The sequence below is a fragment of the Phaenicophaeus curvirostris genome, chromosome 2 (genome assembly GCF_032191515.1).
Source record: "Phaenicophaeus curvirostris isolate KB17595 chromosome 2, BPBGC_Pcur_1.0, whole genome shotgun sequence".
Classification (NCBI taxonomy): Eukaryota; Metazoa; Chordata; class Aves; order Cuculiformes; family Cuculidae; genus Phaenicophaeus; species Phaenicophaeus curvirostris.
The window spans coordinates 10,722,530-10,741,839 of NC_091393.1; the positions used below are offsets into that span (position 1 = coordinate 10,722,530).

Genomic DNA, 19,310 nt, shown 5'->3' on the forward strand with positions numbered 1-19,310 from the left:
TTTGGAGCCGGCTCCAGCTCCAGCTCCTCCTCCTCCTCTACCACCCCCAGCCTGCTCCTCGACGGCGCGGCCTGCGCGCCCGCCCTCCCACCAGCAGGCGGCGCCTGCTGGTGGGAGGGCGGGCGCGCAGCCGCCGCGTCGAGGAGCAGGCGGGGGGGTGGGGCTTGGCGGGATCACGTGACTTCCCGCGCTACGGTGGCCGGCAAGGTTTCCAAGGCAACCGCGTCGCCGCCGCCGCCAGCGAGGGAGGCGGCCGAGGCCCGGAGGGGCCCGAAGCGACCCAGGTACGGGCCCGGGGGTCGCTCCGTCCCCGCCGCCCTCCGGAGCGACCCCCTTTGTGGGGAACGGAGCCCAGCCCGGCTTGGCGACGACCTCTTCCCTCCGGGCCCCGCTTCCCGCCTTAACCGCCAGGCCGAGGCCGCGGTGAGAGCGCGGGTGGCAGCTCTGTGGGTGCGTTAGAGGGAGCCGGGGGAGGAGGAGGAGGATCCGGCCCCAGCCTTGGGAGGGCTGAAAGATTATATAGAATCATAGAATGGTTTGGATTGGAAGGGACTTTAAAGGTCATCGAGTTCCAACCCCTTGCCATGGGGGTCTGATGGCCACCTCCCATTAGCTCAGGCTGCCTACGGCCCCATCCAGCCTGGCCTTGAACACCTCCAGGGATGGGGCAGCCACAGCTTCCCTGGGCAACCTGTGCCAGTGCCTCACCACTCATAGTGAAGGAATTCTTTCTTATGTCTACTCTAAATCTGCCCATCTCCAGTTTATACCCATTGCCCCTAGTCTTATCACTACAAATCTTTGTAAACAGTCCCTCCCCAGCTTTCCCAGCTCCCTTTCCCCAGCCCCCTTCAGGTATTGGAAGGTCAGTAAAAGGTCTCCTCAGTACGTAAGATGTGTTAGGCTGTATAAGCTTCCCTGCATGCCTGTGGTTTAACCATACGCTCCCCAAACTGCTGCTTTCTGCACTGTGTTGTAGAGTATATTCCTGCAAGTGACTTCGTTGTTGATGCAGAAAGTCGTTTGTGAGCCCCCGGTTCTAAAGGTTTGGCCCTAAAGTGCATTTGTTAAGGGTAACGCTTGTCTATAATCTTCCATTATGGAAATTTTGTGACACGTTTATTGTCCTTTTGAAAAAAAGTTTTGTACTGTTAATTTTTATAAAAGCTGTAATTACAAGTCAGACAGAAGTACAGGTAATGTCAGAAGAATCAGTTTGGTTTTCTCGCAAGGCTAGGATTAAGTATTCTCCATTTGCTCAAGTAGTTAAAGCATCTAGTGTTTAGCACCTAGTGTTCTTTGATGGAAAAGTACGAAAGGATACTGGATTACCTGTGTCAGGAGAGGTAACATTCTTAATCTTCTTACCATGTTTTCAGAGGTATTGTCCAAGGGCTTATGTAAAGCTATCTGATTCAATTCAAAGTCTAGGCAGTCTGCTATAACTTTATTTTTAAAAACTGCCAAAGCGTTGGGTGGTCTATGGATGAATAAGGAGTGAAAGCAGGAAGCAGTTGTCACAGCTCATCTGTCAAAATCAATTTCCTAGGTAGGTAACAGTCCTGTGTACTGAGAGGGCTGCATATCAGGAGAGGTTTTATTTAATGATAAAAGCATTTCTGCAAATGTTTAGCCCTTTTATGCTTACATAGCACTTCTCAGCATAGAAAATGTTAAGGTACTTTAATGCTGCTATACATGTGCAGTTTGGAAGGTAGCCATATGTGTTGAGCAGTGTGATACACAAAAGCTGTGTAGCATTTTTAGTGTGGGGCATATTTTATACCTGAAAAGTCAACACAGAGTTTTGGGAATGGGAGGGAGGCAAGTGCTGTCAACTTTTGATGTCAGGGCAGATTCTCTTATCTTAAACACTTTCATGCATTTATTGTTTAATGAGGCCTAAGCACAGCAGTGGTGATGGAACAAAACTGAATGTCTCCAGTTTTGGAGAAGAAACTTAGGAAGGAATTAAAAGCCCTTAAAATGAATTTGAAGTATTACTGCTGTGGATTCTTGTTTCATCATTGACAGTCTATGTAATTGTGGGTAGCTAAGAGAGCTGTCTTTTGAAGAAGAATGTAAAGACGATAAAGAGAATCATGTTTAATTTATCTCTCAAAGTTTAAATGCTGAAACTGTTTTTTTTTTGGAAAGGAGTATTTTGCTTATAAGGAATTTGGGTGGTCCAGGTATGTTTGCATTGATTGCCTTGTTCAGTAAATAATTCAGATTAATGAAATATGGTATCTCTCTCAAGATGTTTTTTTGCTCATAGCTCTCTGTGAAAGCAGCAAATCACTAGGCTACCTCTAATTTTAGAATGCTTTTAATTAATTTTATTTTCATTTTAAATTTTAGTTTTAAAACTCAGTTGCTTGGACAGTAACATCCAGTTGCAGACAATGGCTCATGGATTATCAAAAGAAGAATTAGATGAGCAGTTTGAAGAGTTTCTGAAAGAGGTACGTTTCAGAGGAAAGTCATATGCCTTTTCTCTATCAAAATACGGGGAAATTGAGTATGAAAGAATATGAAATGGAAGTTGCAGCTGTGCTTTTATCACCTAATTCACAAAGCTGTCTTACATATGTGTCTTTGCAAGGTCTTAGCTTTGTTGCTAAACTTAATTCATACTATTTTGCTGCATTGAAATCAAGAGAACAGTTTTGTGATTAAATATTTTGTCACTGTTTGGTTATACATTCAGAAGAAGCCCTTGCTTCTTGATTTTTGTTTCAATTTAATTGTGTGTTACGAGATTGTTTCAATTTAATTGTGTGTTACGAAATTGTGTGTTTAATTGTGTGGTACGAGAATTGAAAATGAGATTAAAAACTTCTCCTGTATGTAGGCACAAGCTATATCTTAAGAATTTCCTTATTTTTCTATGCAAAGCCTAGTTTTACTGGATTCTATTTAAAAATTCTTGTATTAATCCTAAGAAAGTTAAGTATGGTGTAGTGGTTAGAAAATTTTAATTGATTCCTTCATGGTGCTTGATAATTTTGAGTGCAGGCAAAATCATGGAGGTCTGTGGGCTGTGGCTTAAGCTAACAATTATCAGATGCGGTAGAAATGTCCTAACTTGGTATATTTCTTCCACTGCATATAGGCCTGTAATTTCTGAATTTGCCCTCTAGTCTATCAGAGACACAGTGTGGTAACCCTAGGATATATATACTTCATCCATAAGGTCCTTACTAGATTCTGTTACAGTATGTAAGTGTAGCTAATGATGGCAAAAAATATTTTTGGGGTCTCTGTTATATGTAATGCATACTGGAAGCTGGGCTTTTTTGATGCAGAGGTTGTGCTACAATTTATTTGCCTGTGAAAAACGTAGGTGCTGCATTCTGTAAAAAATTGCACTTTGTACTGGTAACCAGAGGCTGCTTTTTCAAGATTTTTACTCTCCTGGGTAGGTCTGTAACTTCACCTTGACCATGCAGCTTCTGAGGGGCTTTTACAGGTGCAGAATACATGAAACTTCACTGAGCAATACTGTGTTGAGAGAACAGAAAACCAAAATGCCATTCGAAAATTAAGATTCACAAATAACTTAAAGGTACATTTTGGCCTGTCACTTGATGACGTAATTGAATCAACATTCTTGAATTCACTGAAATTATTAATGTTAGTAAAAATATAAAAGTAGGCTCTGCATTTCTGTCACAAGTTTTTTACTTACTATTGTTATGAAGAAAGTTGCTCTGGGGAAGAGAAAGGAGGTTTATTCTTTTATTTATTTTGCACATCTGACAGAACTCTGCATATTTTGTTCCTCATTTGACACGCTCTTCTTGCTTCTCAGCTATTGTCCACGTTGAGAATGCTTGAGTGAGAATAATTCAATACAGCTATTTCAATTTTTTTTCTAAGCAGTATTTGGCGTGTTCTAGACAATGTAACTTCTAATAACTCATATTGTAATTGTTTTTTATCATTTCAAACTACAACTGTTTGTAAATACCAATCTGATCATTATACCAATCTAATCATTAGAAGTATGGGGGGTTTTATGCTTTGCCAGCTTGATACAGACCCAAATGAGAATGGCATTATCTGCTCTCTGTTACCTTATATACATGAAACTTCTGTTATTTACCTCCCCTAACTTTTTTTTTTTTTATAAAAGGTGTGCAGCCTTTTAATGGTAGAAAGATAAGAAACTTGTGTGCTTTGTTGACTGAAATTGCTGTGTAGGTGACGTTCATATTGAGAGTGTAACAAAGGAGGTGGGGTAGGGAATAGCAAAGATTGTTTCTTTGTAGTTTGAGGGAGATAATGTTGTTTAAGCAAATCTTTCAGAGAAGAAACGGAGCAGCATTTTTCTGTTTTAAATAACTCATAGTAAAGCTGCCTTTGTTTTGGGGGAGGGTTATGTATGTTTGCAATTAAAACATATAAAGAAAGACTGTAGATACAGTTGGATGATGTAGGTCTAATATGAGGATTAAACTAAAGCGGTTTTTTGGAATATGCACTGACATTTAAAATCTATTGGTGAAGATGATTTTCTAGGCTTTTATTGTTATACAGAAGGAAACACAAATGTGTAATAACAATTACTGCTTGTAGGATACCTGGTCAGGCATTCCCAGCCCCTTGGAGAATGGCCTGTTGTCATCCATAATTCTTCTCTTCCTCCTCCATTGTCTGTGTGCCTGTGATCCTCCCCCTTCCTACCACCAGTATCTTGTTTTAGCTTCCTTTCCTTGTTGTCACTTTAATTTACGGATCATCTGTCATACCAGTATAGCTCCTGAGTTTACTGAGTGTTGGCTATGAAGTTCCCTTGGGACACACAATGTGAGGAGCTCTTTCTGATACAAAGTGCTTCAATTAATTGCTTTTTTGATTACACTTCAAACACAGCCAAGTTAGGAAAAAGACAATGTCTGCTTCTAGTCTTCTAGGCTGTTTTTTGTTCTACGTGATATTCACGGACAGCTGAGAAGGAAGACTTTCAAAACAAAAGGCTATACCGTCTTAAATAGAAAATCTGTAAAGCAGTACCTGGAAGAGTAACATTGCACATTAAACCATGTGTGAAAAACATTCTTAATTTTTATTAAGCGATCAAATATATTAAAGTAATAGTTTATACTAAAAATATAATGTGAAGTAGACTTGGTTTATTTGAAAAGGTCTGTTTTGTTAAATAATTAGGACAACTGATCATGAAAGTATGAGTCCTGTGTTACCTGTCTTAAGTTCCTTTATGTGTATAGGAAGCAGTAAGCTGATTATGTGACATGAAGTTGTCCCAGTTCTAAAACTGACTCTTTTTGCTTTTATTTAAGTTCAGATTAAACAACTGAGGCTTTCTCTGTGTGTGTCTGTCTGCCTTGGTAAACGGCTGGCAGGCTGTTTAACAGCGGAGGGGAAGGAAGTAATTGGTGCCACTTACTGTCACTAAAAAGCCATTACTGGTCCAAAAAGTAGATTGATTTATTGACTATTTTTTTTCAAAGGAAAAAAATAATCTGTAAGTTTTGCTGTTGAGACAACTGACATGTGGGAAAAAATGTGTTAGTATTTTTATGTCAGCATTTTTTCTCCAGCTGCTGCAACTTTACTGTCTGCAATTGACAAGACGGCTGGACATAGAAAGTTTCCAGAACTCGAGAACAACCTGTGGGAGTTACAGTTTCTTAAGTTACAATACTCTAAGGAGTACAGGCATCATTGAAGTTCTGCTTGCAGAGTAAGAGCGTACTGTTAGTCGTAAAAGAAATGGCAAGCGATAACAGAGCTTGCATCAAGCACCTGTCAGTAGTCCTAGCTAGCAGGAGGCAGTCCGGCCTTTGGGGACAGCAGCACTAGTACTAGCATTGTGAGTAGTGCAAGAAGGTTGTTATTTATAGGGCAGTTACTAAGCATGTAAAACTGTATTGTTATCTAGCAGTTTCATAATTTATTAAAATTATGGTTCACTAAAGTGCAAGCCTCAGAGCGCTCAAATTTTCTTTCTGAGACTGTATGACAGGCATTTAGTATTCTCAAGTGAAACTGTAAGGTTTAAAGATGCTATTGGTCAGAGATATTCATAAGTATTTTTTTTAGTTATTTTTTCTTAAATGATAGTTTTGAATAATTGGCGGTTAATTTATGAATGTTCTTGTTAGACTTATATAAACTGAAGCATTATATATATAGTAAAGATAAGCTTTTATGGTAGCACATTTTATGCAACAGGAACCAGGCAGTAGACTGCAGAGACTTGTTTTAATAAAACATCCTCTTGTGTTTTACATACTAAGTACCCACAATTCTGTTGTCTCTAGGTCCCTCTGGATGGCATCCTTTCCCTCCAGTGTATCTACCACACCACACAGCTTGGTGTCATTGGCAAACTCACTGCCTGTGTCTCAGACAAAGATGTTAAACGGTACCGGTCCTAATACCAACCCTGAGGGATGCCACTTGTCACCAATCTCCACTTGGACATGGTGGAAGGAAGCGATGCCATCTGAAGGGACTTTGATGGGCGTAAGAGGGGGGGCTGTGTGAACCTCATGAAGTTCAACAAGACAGAATACAAGGTCCTGCACCTGGGTCGGAGCAATCCCAAGCACAAATACAGGCCAGGCAGACAATGGATTGAGAGTAGCCCTGAAGAGAAGGACTTAGGGGTGCTAGTGGATGAGAAGATAAACATAAGCTGGCAAAACACACTCAGAGCCCAGAAATCCAACCAGGTCCTGGGCCGCATCAAAAGAGGTGTGTCCACCAGGTTGAGGGAGGTGATTCTCTCTCTCTTGATTCAGCTCTCATGAGACCTCACCTGGAGTCCTGCGTTCAGTTCTGGAGTCCTCAGCAGAGGAAGGACGTGGATCTGTTACAGTGAGTCCAGAGCAGGCCACGAAGATGATCAGAGGGCTGGAGCACCTCCCATACGAGGACAGGTTGAGAGAGTTGGGCATGTTTAGTCTAGAAAAGAGAAGTCTTCAGGGACACTTTATAGCTGCCTTCTAGTACTTATAGGGGGTCTACAGGAGGCCTGGGAAGGGGCTCTTTGTCAGGGAGTGCAGTGATAGGATGTCAGGGTAATGGTTTTAAGTTGAAAGAGGGGTGACTTAGATTCGATATTGGGAAGAAATGTTTTACTTTGAGGGTGGTGAGACGCTGGAATGGGCTGCCCAGAGAAGTCATTGATGTCTCATCCCTGGAGGTCTTTAAGGCCCAGTTGGATGGGGTTTTGAGCAACCTGACCTAGTGGAAGGTGTCCGTGTCCATGCCAGGGAGGTTGCATGATCTTTGAGGTCCCTTCCAGACCAAACCATTCTATGATTCTATGATTCTACTTGTACTATCACTTTTTCTTATTTGTGGCTATTATAAAAGTAAAGGGTTTGAAATTTTCCCATGTGACACATTTCACATATGAATTCTTTGTGTCTTACTCTTTACAGCTTTTGCTAACTCTGCTCACTATGTTCTTTAAGGTGCTTCAGAACAATTGTTTCAACAAATATGGCTGACAGATAACATAAAAATAAAAAGTATGCCACTCTCCTTAATCGATTACCATGTTTACTGAGTTTAGGCACAAAGAATACATAACATACAAGGTTGCCGTGCACTAGCTTAATGAATGTGTTTCCTTGTTCAGTGTCTGGACAGCTCTTTATGGCTTTGAGCTTGCTGTAAGCCAGGAAGAGCTTTAATAAAAGGAAAGGAACAGTGATCAGGTTGGTTTGTTTGTTTGTTTCAAAAAAGCTGCATCACTTAAAGTGCTGCTATCTTATGAAGTATCTGTAGGTCTTTTCCTTCCTGTTACTCTTCAGTACGTAAATTCATAGGATGTTCATACACAAACTTTTTTTTCTCCATTGATTTAAGCCATCAGTCAAACTAACACAAACGAAAACTTAATATACAGAGTTGGGTGAGAATGGCTACGACATTTCTATTCATTTCCGTGCACACAAAGTATAAAATCAGTTTCTGAAATCTGGTTTGCAGGGGGCTAGGATGTTGCTTGTGAAGGTTTATTTTTACAATATTAGCAATATTGTTTATATACAAAGCATGGCCAAGGCAAAACTGCCTCTGCTTTACTTCATTATCTTCAGGGATGTAGTCAGGATTTTGGTTCTTATATGTTGTAACTAACTGAAAAAGAGCTGATCATGCTGTTCACATGGACGTATATTCTACTAAGCATTTGACTTTTAACATATGTCAGTGCAGTTGGTATAATATGCAGTATTATGCCACATGAATATAGTTATTGTTTCTTACTCATCTTTGCCTGCATATAGAAAAAAGGCAGACAGTGGGAAGTAAAGAGAGGCACCTGAACTCTGAAGTCCTGAACTGAGTGGCTGAAAGACAGTTAAACTATGTGAAAATGTAAAGGCCGTCTTTAATCTTGTATGCAATTGACTCAGTCTCTTTCAGATGATTCACTTGGAAATTCAAAGAAAAAATCCAGCATTCTTGAGACATTGGGACAGCCCAGGAAAAGAGAAACAAAGAAAAAGGATTCAGTGCCGTGGTGGATATCTGAGGAAGATTTGGATGATGGTGGTAAATAACATAGTTTTGTAATTTTTTTGGCCACAGGAGGTCAGGCTAGTTCTTTCTCATGCTTCACATAGATCTGGTTTCAGGTTAAGTTCATGCCTTTCAAGTCCTTTAGAACATTACAATCCAAGTTTGTAAATTATAAAACTCAAATGTAATCGTGGTTTCTTAAAAGGTTTTTTCTGAGAAGCTTGAGGCAACCCATTGATCACTTTGATGCTTCTCATGCTGCTTAAACCAAAAGACGCTGGGCTAGGTACTTAAAAGGCAGGATGAATACAAGTTTTAGAGAACAGTGCTTCTGTGGGTTAAGTATAATACAAAGCAGAATCAGAAAAAATAGTGTGATTAAATCAAGTTATTCTCATCCAAACCAGATCCACCACTTTTATTTTTAAAACTAAGAATATATTATCTGCTGTGTAGTTTAACTAAAGGTGAAGCTATTACAGCTGAAACATGCTCGATCTGCATAAAATAAAAAGAGAGTTCTGGTAAACTTTTTAAAGTCTGCCTTAAAGAAAACTTCTTTACCAGGAAAACATTCAGAAGGTGAGCCTACCCAGTTTTACTGGTATGGAATCCATTTACTTGCCAGAGAAGCTAGCATGTACATATCAATATTCTTGATGAGGGGCTGGATTTTTTCAGAGGGTGTTGAAAGTAATCCGTGTATAATGCTTTTTGAATCAAAGGTCCAGCATGTCTTGGCAGTTAGACATAATAAAACTGAGAATACTTAGAAGCTGATGTAAATATGTTAGATCTATGCACTGAATTCTTCCCTGAACACCATTTTTCCAGCCACATTATAGTTAGTTTTATTTCATCTACGCTTTTTCATCACACTCTGTGGAATTCTGCGCTTCTAGGACATACACAGTAAGCCATATCCCCCCTAGTACTTTAATATTGCCAAGCAGAGAGGTTAAGTTTTACTAGAGGGCTTTCTAGATTCTGTTTGGCAAGAAGACTGTAGCCCGGTGGCATGAAGCAGAGCTCCTGATTGTACCATTCTATGAGGAAAGGGCTGTATTTGTCACACTGGATACTTGCAAGTGATGGCAGTTGTATTAACAAGCATGGTCATAGATTAGCAACTGTGTAATACAGGAGCAATCTGTACTATGATTGATACCATTCTGCTAACTAAAGTCTAGTTGTAAGGCAATTACCTTGGAGTGAATAGAGAGGCATTTGCAGAAGCCAGCAGCCAGCTTCAGTGTAAACTGAGTTTTCCTCTGCAGTTGCAAAAGTACATAATTTATATGTGGCTATAACTGAGAATGATGAATCCCATAGAAGGGGATTTATACATGAGTGCACGCGCTACAGACCTTGCTATGATTTTCATTAACTTAGGTATACTTCCAGTGTTTTAAAATGACAGGTCAGGTGACTGTAAGGAATTCAGTGTGGCTTCTAGAACTGCTGTTTTTTTCCTCTCTGAGTCTCTGTCTTGTATGCTTCCAAGTAGTTTGCCAAATACAATTTTGCCAGATATAATGTTCTTCAGCAGGTATATGTTGTGCAGTATGTTGTTAAGATGTACTAATAATAATGGATGAAGGCACAGCAGCATTGAAATACACATTACTGCACAGGATGACTGAAAAGATAATTTAGATTTGTAGCTTTTTATAAAATTACTATGTGTGTCCTAAATAGTAAAGTAATTGTCATGTGGAAAAAAAAATAATGCTGAAATTTGGAAAATAAGCCGAATTTAATTTCTGAAAAGTATAATGTTGGCATACTTTGAAATTTTGTAGACGTCTCTGTGTATTCTTCTACGCTTTGAACATCCACCTTGGTTGCAGATGGGACTTCAAAAATTATATTAGCTGACAGCCTGTTAATAAAGTTTTATCATCATGAATCAAACTTATGTAAATGTACAGATCTTACCTCCACCCACAGTGAGGCAATGCATTACGAATACGTGCACTATACGTATGTGTTTGGGTGGCACTGTATAGGCATATTGTTATATTAACAAAGTACAAAATCTGGGTAATTAGTTTGAATAATGCGCCAAGCTGATAAGTTCTTTCCAGTTTAAGGTTTTTGTTTTGAGATACTTCAGTATCTCTATCATACTTTCTTGAAAGACAGAGAGAGATGACTGGAAGACTAAATGTACACTATACATTTATTGGTTGTCTGATTGTTTTTTCCAAGGCATCTTGTTAACAGAAGTGCCAAGGCATAGGTAGATATTTAAAAAATAGCCCATTTTCACTTGGTTTGGTACATTAGTGGTAAACAGCATAGAATATTTCTGGTTCATTTTGCTGAGAAGTATGAAGTATATTTCAAAATAACTCAACTTGTGATTCTAGGCACGTTTGAACTCCTTGTTCTTCAGCTTTAAACCAAAATGTGCAAATTATGATTCAAGATACTGTCTTTCATATTTGACAGGTTATAGACCTACCTCTAACAAATGTTCTTGCTACTTGCTTTCATAGATTAAATTATAAAAAGAAATTGGATAATAAGAATTACTGTCCTGTCTCGCTTGCCTTTCTGTTCTTGCTGTTTGTTTTACTTTTTAAGAGTTTCAAACACGATTTGTTAAACTGAGAAAAGAGAAGAAAATGATGGAAAGCCATGCTGAAATAGTGGAAAATAATGAACAAAAGAATCCTCATTCAGATTCTGAGTCTGGTATTTGATGAAATATGTTTTGTTAAATGTATTCAATATCAGCCTTGTATTACTAGTGCATTTCCTGTCGAAAATCCTTTGCAGATAGTCTGTTTGACCATAGTGGTGTTATTGAATGCAAGCTGCCATGTACTTCATTTGTCATTTCCTGAAGAAACTAGTAACTGTGCCAACTTCTGCTCAGTTGTGTTTGCATCATGTATCACTACCTATAGTGATGTAGTAGGACAGACTGTATTGAATTTGAGCCAGGAATATTAATATTCACTGTTCTATTTCTTTAATTCTAAAGACTGCAGTCGGAGAAGTATTCTGTTTATTTTCTGTTGACGTGATTCTTCTCCCTTTGCTGATGAGTAGGCTTCTTCGTGTATGCTGTTCCTGGAATGGAAACAGTACAGTTTAGAGTAATAATGATAAATTAAGTTGTTTGATCTGCAAGATTATTTAGGCCAATGTAAATTCAGATTCAGTCTTTTATGTGAAGTCAGTTTTTTTGCTTTCTGAAGAGAAGCTCCAAAGAGTAATTAACAGCTATAAATATTGATCCAGGAAATACTTTTGTGCAAATGACAATAGCGAGTAACATGTGGCTTTGGTTTTCAGTTAGAGCAAATCGATAATATTTTGGAGATCTATGACAAAGAAATATTTGGCACTTGATATCATGTTATTGGTTTACTGGGTAGCCTATAGAATATCTCTCTGTTAGCTTTCTAGAGCATTTGTGTTGCCCTGTTTTCATAAGCCTTATTTGCATAGAATAGCTATAAAGCATCTCGGTCTGGGAGATAAACACCAAAACTGAATCTGTTTCTTGAATTAGGCTTAATATTTGCAATATGAGGAGTTTGGCAGTTATTTCAAATTGGTGTTTTAAAAGGCATGCTGTCAACACTTTTAGTTTCCCAGTAAATGGTAGAGAATATAGATCTAGAGGAGAGATAGACTTGAACATTAGTTGAGGGACTAAAGGACCTATGTATTGTAGCAGAATGGACTTCATACTGATTCTCTTTTCGCATTGCACCTGCCATATGCTCACCAGCTTCCTTTAGTCATCTTGGATATTCCTGGGTTGCGTTAGCTTCTGGTCCCATATCCCCATAGTCCTGTTTCTAGATGGCAGAAGTATTTGGTCTGATTCTCTAGACTACTCTTGCTGTCTCTTGTGTAAATTGAAAAGACCCATAACTAAGATTTTTTTCTGAATTAGCTGGTTTAGAAGCCCCCTCCACCCTGACAACTTGAGTGAGGATAAAATGTAGTACAGTGCATCTGGCTACCCTAAACCTTAATTTTACTAATGTGAATGGAAGGTGTTTGGTTGTATTTGCTGCTAAGCAAGTCCTCACAAGGGTTTGACCAAACAACATGCAGTTCTTGTACCTGACAGCATAGACAATAGTAGTTCACATTTATGCATCTATTTTTTTCCACTTTTCTTTGAACTGATCTAGATGCTTTCTTTCAAAACTTGTAGTACAAAACTTCTTTTATTGTTAAAGTATTTTACTAGTCTTCTTTGTTTTCAGGTAGTATATTGAGATCCTAGAACAGTGTATTTTAATGCAAGGTATATGTGGACCAAGAAGGAATTTGTCTCTTTTAAAAGTAAAAAAAATAATGATAAAATAATTTTATTCTCGATTACAAGTATTAACTTGTAACTTTTAGTTATAGCTAAAAAATTATATATAGTTCAGTCTACAAGAAACTGATCTGCATTATTTTTCAAGGAGTGGCAATTTGAATTCTCACATCTTATTTTTCTCTTTATTCCCTGTCCATTATGTATAAAAACTTAAAAATGTTTGCAAACACTTAAAAGTAGCTCCCCCTAAACCTTCTTCCAGTGCATCTCGCAGCAAGGCTTTGTCTAAATTGAAAATGCTGGAAAAATTTCATAAGGACAAGAAAGAGTCATACTTAAACAAAGAAGAAGGAAGCCTCACTTCTGACAGTCCAGACAGTTTTGATGGTAACAAATTTACTGTGTTTTATATGATATTGAAAAGTGAAAATGGTTTGATTCTGAAGGTCCTCTTCACACTAGGAGAAAATGTAGTTTTTAAATGAATGTTTGCTATTGTATGTAGTTTTGAGTCCATTGTAATGATATTCTTAAACTTTTCTCTGCCAGTATGGTGGTTGTACATATTTTTCTAAGTGAAACTCAGCTTCTTATTTTAATGAATTTTAAGAGGCAGGATTTAAAAGAAGAATACTATGTATCATGATCCTTAGAAAATATTGCACAAATTGACAATGTGAAGAGACCGGTAGTGAAATCTCTGTAGTTCAAGGAAACTGCTTCTTCAAGAAGTTTTCAGAAAAAAACGTAGCACGTAGAAATCAGTAGGACTATTCAAACAGCCAAAAAACACAGTTAGGAGAGACTTTGAAATTCATCCAAGTTGATACTTTTTTCCAAGTTTGATAGGTTTTCCACAGTTCCAGTAGTGTAGATCTGGTAAAAAAAAGACATGCTTGCCTTCCTTAGCAAACAGTAGTATCCCCTGTCACCTGAGGTGTGTGTCTGGGAATTGATAGTGGCTGCATTGCAAAAGTCATTGCAAAAGTCATTGCAAAAGTTTTGGCTGCAAAACAATCTTTGAGTTTCAGATTTTTGAACTGGCAACATACTTCAAAAATATTAGATGGCTTACAGAAATTCCATGAAACCTTGAAGATCAATGTGTCAAAAAGGTCATTGAATTTGAGATTATTTAAATAAAACAACTCAGGAAAATGTCTTTCTCTAACATTTTTTCTGTTAAAAGTTCAATTTATCTTTTTGCTGAAATACATTCCTGTCTTCTTTCTTGTAAATCTTGTATAGGAGGGCAATGACAGTCTATCTTTGATTCTACTAACATATTCTCATTGAAAAACAGAGGGTTGGAGGTCTAGTGAGATTATGGCTAATGTGAAGCTCTGCAAAAGTCTTGTGACCCAGCTGGAGACAGACTGATGTTTGCTATCTTGATAAATAGAATAGAGTGCCATCTGGGTAAATTGTCCCTCCATTTAGCTACCAGAGAAATAGATTATTCATGCATTTATTTCTGTTCAGCACTTTGTGCTTTTCATTTTATACTTTTCTATGTAGTAGCAAAGTGTATTTATTTAGGCATGAGTTTAGTATACATGTGAATCTTGACATTTAGTCAACATCTCTGATGTTTATTTCTTGCATGTCAGGTAAGTCAATCAGAGCTCGGTATTGAGAACAGAGCTGAACTCAGATACAGGAATGTGGAAGTTATTTCCAAGATGCAAAATCCTATGCACTTAGCCTTCCTATAAAACGTGCAAGGGGACTTTGTCATTGAAATCAAGACAAAAACTATTCTACTTCTTAACAGGGAAGCTCTTCCAATCAGACGGCACATGCTAAGGGCTACCCAGTAGGGAAGGAAAAGGTGTTCAGACTCTTAATTTCCTCACCCCACCTCACCCTGGGTACGTTTTTGGTACTGAGGAGGGAGGATATTCCATTGTCGCAATATAGGCAAGTATTGCATTTCTTAAAAGGAATTTGATTGCACATGTGTAGAGAACAGAGTACAATCTAGAGCTGAAGCGCTTGATCAGCACATGGAAGACTGGTTTAGCGTTCCTGATTTGAAGGGTGATTGATGAACACATCTCCTGCAGTCTCCTGCCAGCAGGGAATGAGCTGTTCTCAGTGTCTTCACCCCTCCTGGTATGTTCAGTACGAGGACACAGCTACAGTCTAAACATCATTTGGCCACACAAACCAAAAAATTCTGAGTTTATTTTACCAACTAGAGATTCATGTTGGGAAAGATGGGCATGATTTCTGTTCCCTCCTGTGAGTACTGTTAAATCATTTCAAATGTCATTCTTATATAAACACATAACCCATGTAACACATAACATGTAACACAACTCATGTAACACATAGGCAGCTTTTCTCCTAGCCCTTCTCCTAAAAGAAACTCTAAAGAATCAATTATAAATTTGTGTGTTTTAGAAGCAGGCAGAAGGGACTTGGTACTGGTTTTTTACTAGGAATGTACTGCATTTTAGTAATGTAATGTACTAGTAATGTACTGCTTTTAGTTTCCTCTGAGGCTGTAGATCAGGCAGCGTTATGAGAGCAGAATTCACACATAAAGATGGTAAGGTGATGTTAAACTCTTACAACAATGAAATTGCAGTAAGGAGAGCAACTGCATGTTGTAGTTGCATAAACATACAGCATGGAAGAATTGGGTGTTTCATCAGTGACCTTCAAGTAATTTTGGTTACTGTTTTTTTTTTCCTTAAATCATTTAATTTGCAGCAAGTGAAATGTAGCTGCTAAGTCAATGGCTACAGTTTTCAAAAATGTGTAGTGCTGCGGTAATAGATCAAAGAAAATGAACAGGCTTTTAACAAAGAAATGTTTATTCTTTTAAGGGTTTTTTGTGTGTGGTTGTCTTCCATGAGTAGTATTACATTAAGTTAACTTCTACAGTTGTTATATTTGCCCCATGCTGAACTTCAGGTTTGTGTGCAAATATGAAGGATGGGAGGATAATGTATATAATAGCCTACTTAACTCTAATTAAACAAGGTTTATGTGTCTCATAATAAAAATTGAAGTCAGATGAACATGATATATGAGACTATGTATCTTTGCCATTGCAACACGAGATTAAAGTTGGTGGCTCTGGTAGAAGACTAAGATGTCATACAAATAGCTTTTAGATGATAATCAAGAATATTGCAACTTTTTTTCCTAGGAATGCTTGGAGCCAATGGAAAGTTTGTCAAGATACAGAATGCTTCACAGTCTATGGGAGAAAATTATGAGAATATGCATGTGGAAAAGATTCAGCTTCAGGAAAGTAATGGGTTTGCTGCCTCCTTAAGTAAAGACAGCCTGGAGACAAATGGTGAGAACTGAGAGCACAACCATTTCATAAAGTTAGTTGGATCTAAATAAATTACTGTTACAGGCAGTTTATCTTAATTCAATGCAAGTTAGGAGTCTTCACTTAGGTGAGCTGCATCGCATGAACAGGAGGGTCCTAGTACTAGTTTGTGATGATTTGATACTGTTAATATTTTACAAGTCTGTCTGTAGTTGTTGTTAACTGTTATGACTATTTTATGTGCACATATACAGCACAGATACAATTTGTTTATTCTTTGTTTTGAATTTAGATTCAGTTTTAGCTTCTGGGCCTAATCAAGGTATTGTAGGAGTTGGATTGGATACCTTGGAAGAGCAAGAAGAAAAAGAAAACTTCTTTGCCAAACTTGAGCAAGAAGCTTCCTCTACTATTGATTATTCAAGATTAAATAAAGAGATGGATTCCAATGATTCTGTCATACTAGCACCATTTGTACGGTAATTTATAATGAAGAAATATTGTGGACTGTATTAATGGGCACGTGTGATTGGGTAGAGCCACTGAGATTTTGTGGGACAGTGTCATACAGGATGTCATATAATCCTGTATGATTGCAGTCAATTTTTTGTTTGTTGTGGCTTGGGTTTTTTTTGAAGACAAAGATGAGAGTAAGCTTAATAAATAAAAGAAACGAGTAAGGAGAGAGCAGGACTTGGTCATCAGTGGACATAGCTACACAGTATTGTGCTTAACTCAGTAGTAAGGTGTAACTAAATGAAGAGCTAACAACTGGTAACAAGGAAGTGGATCAGGAAAGATTCCATGTCCCCTCTAGATGTGATGTTATAAGTTAATCTAGGAGTTACAAAATCTTCATAGGCTAGGATAATGCATTTATAATCAGTTATGTGAAAGTAATTTCAAACGCGTGAGAGAAAGGGCAATTCAGGTTGCTCTTGTTAAAAATGCTGAGGGCAAATGAAACTTCCGGTATGAAAGCAGTGGGAAGGTCAGAATTCTGGAGAGTTTTAGGTAAGGACAAAACTTTAACTTTACAGGAAGAGGGGAAAGAAAGGATAGATTTATATTTTTTTGTTAATGCAGAATGAGAAGGTCTGAATGGGAAAGCAAATGTGATAAAAAAGTTTCTTTGAGAAGATAATGTAGATGTTGGAGAGAATGCAGAAAGGGAGTGATTCTAAGAGTAAGTTCAACAATTTTAGCTATGGACAGCTGTAAAAACATAAATATTTATTTTAATAATTGCTAACATTTATCTGCTTTTCTTACCTATGGTTTTATTGCTAATTGTAAGAAGTATTGAAGTTTGGAGTTAGAAAAAGGTTCTATTTATTTGCTATCCAAGAAGAGAGTAAAATTTTCATTTTGTTTCTCAGAAATGAAAAGAATGAAAAAGGAGAAGAGGAATCTGCACATGAAGAGAAATCTGGTAACAACATCTATCTAAATTGTTCATTTGAAAATTCTTACTTTTTTTGTTAGGCTTTTTTTAATTACTGTGTATACACTAAAAATTGAGAGAACCTCATGAGACAGAATAACAGAAATGAAAGCTGTGGATTAGTGCTCCGGTAGTCAAAAAACATGACAGAGGGTGCCACGCAATCATGTGGGGTCTTTGTTTGTACTGGGATGCAATTTACATGTCTGGAAATTGGAAACTGCTGTAGTCCTGTAGCTTGTTCTATACTCTGTGTTGCCTTCAGAGATAGTCAGAAAGTTTAAATCTTTGAGTTTTAGATTCAGAAGACAGTCCAGCATCCTCACTGAACATTTTTGTTCTGAGTTAAATGTAAAACAATTGACTTCTCTTTCCATGTCACCCTGATTTTATTCATCTGAAAGCTAATGTAATTTTCGTATTAGTTATGTTAATTTATCTGTAGTTATTACATCAGCCTTTTAGGCTGCCTTTGCATTATGACTGTGCAGTTCTTACTTATACTGAGCGTTTTAGGTGTTTACTTTCTTTTTTGGCCCTTTTTTTAAAGTGGATTTTTAATCTATTGTGACCTAAAAGACAAACAGGAAAAAAAAATTCCTATCCATCAAAAAATGAAGAAAAAAGACCCTGATGTTGAAATGTATCTTAATATTTGAGTTACTCCAGTGTCTTAGCTGTCATCTTTGTACCAACTTTTCATTCCTGAGTTTAATCTCTATAAATCAGGTATTACTGTTACCTGATTTTTTTCCGCCACATTTCTGTTCTACGCTTGTTCCATCTTGCTTATTCGTCTTTCACTTGTCAGGTCTTTTTAGTTCACTCTTCATTGCTAACATATAATAAGACTGTATTCCTGTAATTTAATCAACAGATTGTATTTTCAAATGTATGTATTTAGTGGAACTTTTGAGAGGTCCTGGTGTCAGGCTTGGATTTCCCAAACCTAAAAATGCTGCATTTGTAACTTTAATTACAGGAAATCTTTTCTCTTTGAAAGCTTGATTACTCTGTAGACTGCAACAGATCGTGATAGTTGTAGCAGAAATGCTTTAACAATTTTGTAGCCGTTTTCCTAACAAAAGGGTCAGAATTACCTGGTGGTTATGGTCGGTTTTATGAAACTGACATTTCTGATTTTCAGGAAGAGAGTTTATATGGAATACCTGGAATGATCAATCTGTGTGTTGTGGGTGGTTTGGTTTAGTCTTTGTCAAAATGCTGTTTCATGAAATAGCAAATGAAATCATGGATATACATGTGCAGGAATAATATAAGCACTGTTATGCCTTAAGTCAGTATGAGGAAGCTGTTTTCAGCTTTCAGAACTTGTGGAAGGATCTAGGTAACTGAAGGAAAAGCATCTGACTTGCTTGTAAAATTTGTTCTCTGACGTGCTTGTCTTTTTAAATAACACTCTTGAGAGTGGCTGTTGGGCCACTAAAGCAGGTCAAACAGAATTATGGATTCTGACCCAAAAAAGTGCTGGAGTCATCAAGGAGGATGTGCAGAGTACTTTGTCTACTGGGGTGGGCTGTTGCATTGTTTCACCCCTAAGTGATAAAAGTGTTTGAATGAAAGGGGTCAATTCAAGTACACCTTGAAGAGACAGAAGTAAAACGTATCTGGTCATAAGACAAACTTCGTTTGAATTTAGGAATACGATGCGACTTTCACTGTAGTTTTATTATCACACCTGGTCTTGAAACCTTTTTGTTGCCTCTCTGAAAGGAGTAATGGTGGCTGTAGTTGTTCTTACGCAAGAGAATGGG

General features: G+C 37.8%; 1 protein-coding gene across 6 annotated transcripts in view; it reads left to right on the plus strand.

Moving 5' to 3' along the window:
* Positions 1 to 264: 264 nt before the first annotated feature.
* The window catches only part of CEP162 (centrosomal protein 162), a 47,475-nt gene continuing 28,429 nt past the window's right edge, over positions 265 to 19,310 (plus strand). For 2 of the 6 annotated variants that reach the window (XM_069851213.1, XM_069851216.1), the window contains exons 1-8: positions 1,412 to 1,549; positions 2,362 to 2,465; positions 8,400 to 8,538; positions 11,095 to 11,205; positions 13,037 to 13,186; positions 15,960 to 16,112; positions 16,384 to 16,570; positions 17,471 to 17,523. In XM_069851213.1, the coding sequence (XP_069707314.1) occupies positions 2,406 to 2,465; positions 8,400 to 8,538; positions 11,095 to 11,205; positions 13,037 to 13,186; positions 15,960 to 16,112; positions 16,384 to 16,570; positions 17,471 to 17,523 (853 nt within the window). In that variant the 5' untranslated portion in view covers positions 1,412 to 1,549; positions 2,362 to 2,405. Of the gene's footprint in view, positions 285 to 1,411; positions 1,550 to 2,361; positions 2,466 to 8,399; positions 8,539 to 11,094; positions 11,206 to 13,036; positions 13,187 to 14,097; positions 14,219 to 15,959; positions 16,113 to 16,383; positions 16,571 to 17,470; positions 17,524 to 19,310 lie in introns of those variants that run through there. The other 4 variants (XM_069851214.1, XM_069851215.1, XM_069851217.1 and 1 more) reach the window with 4 other exon arrangements.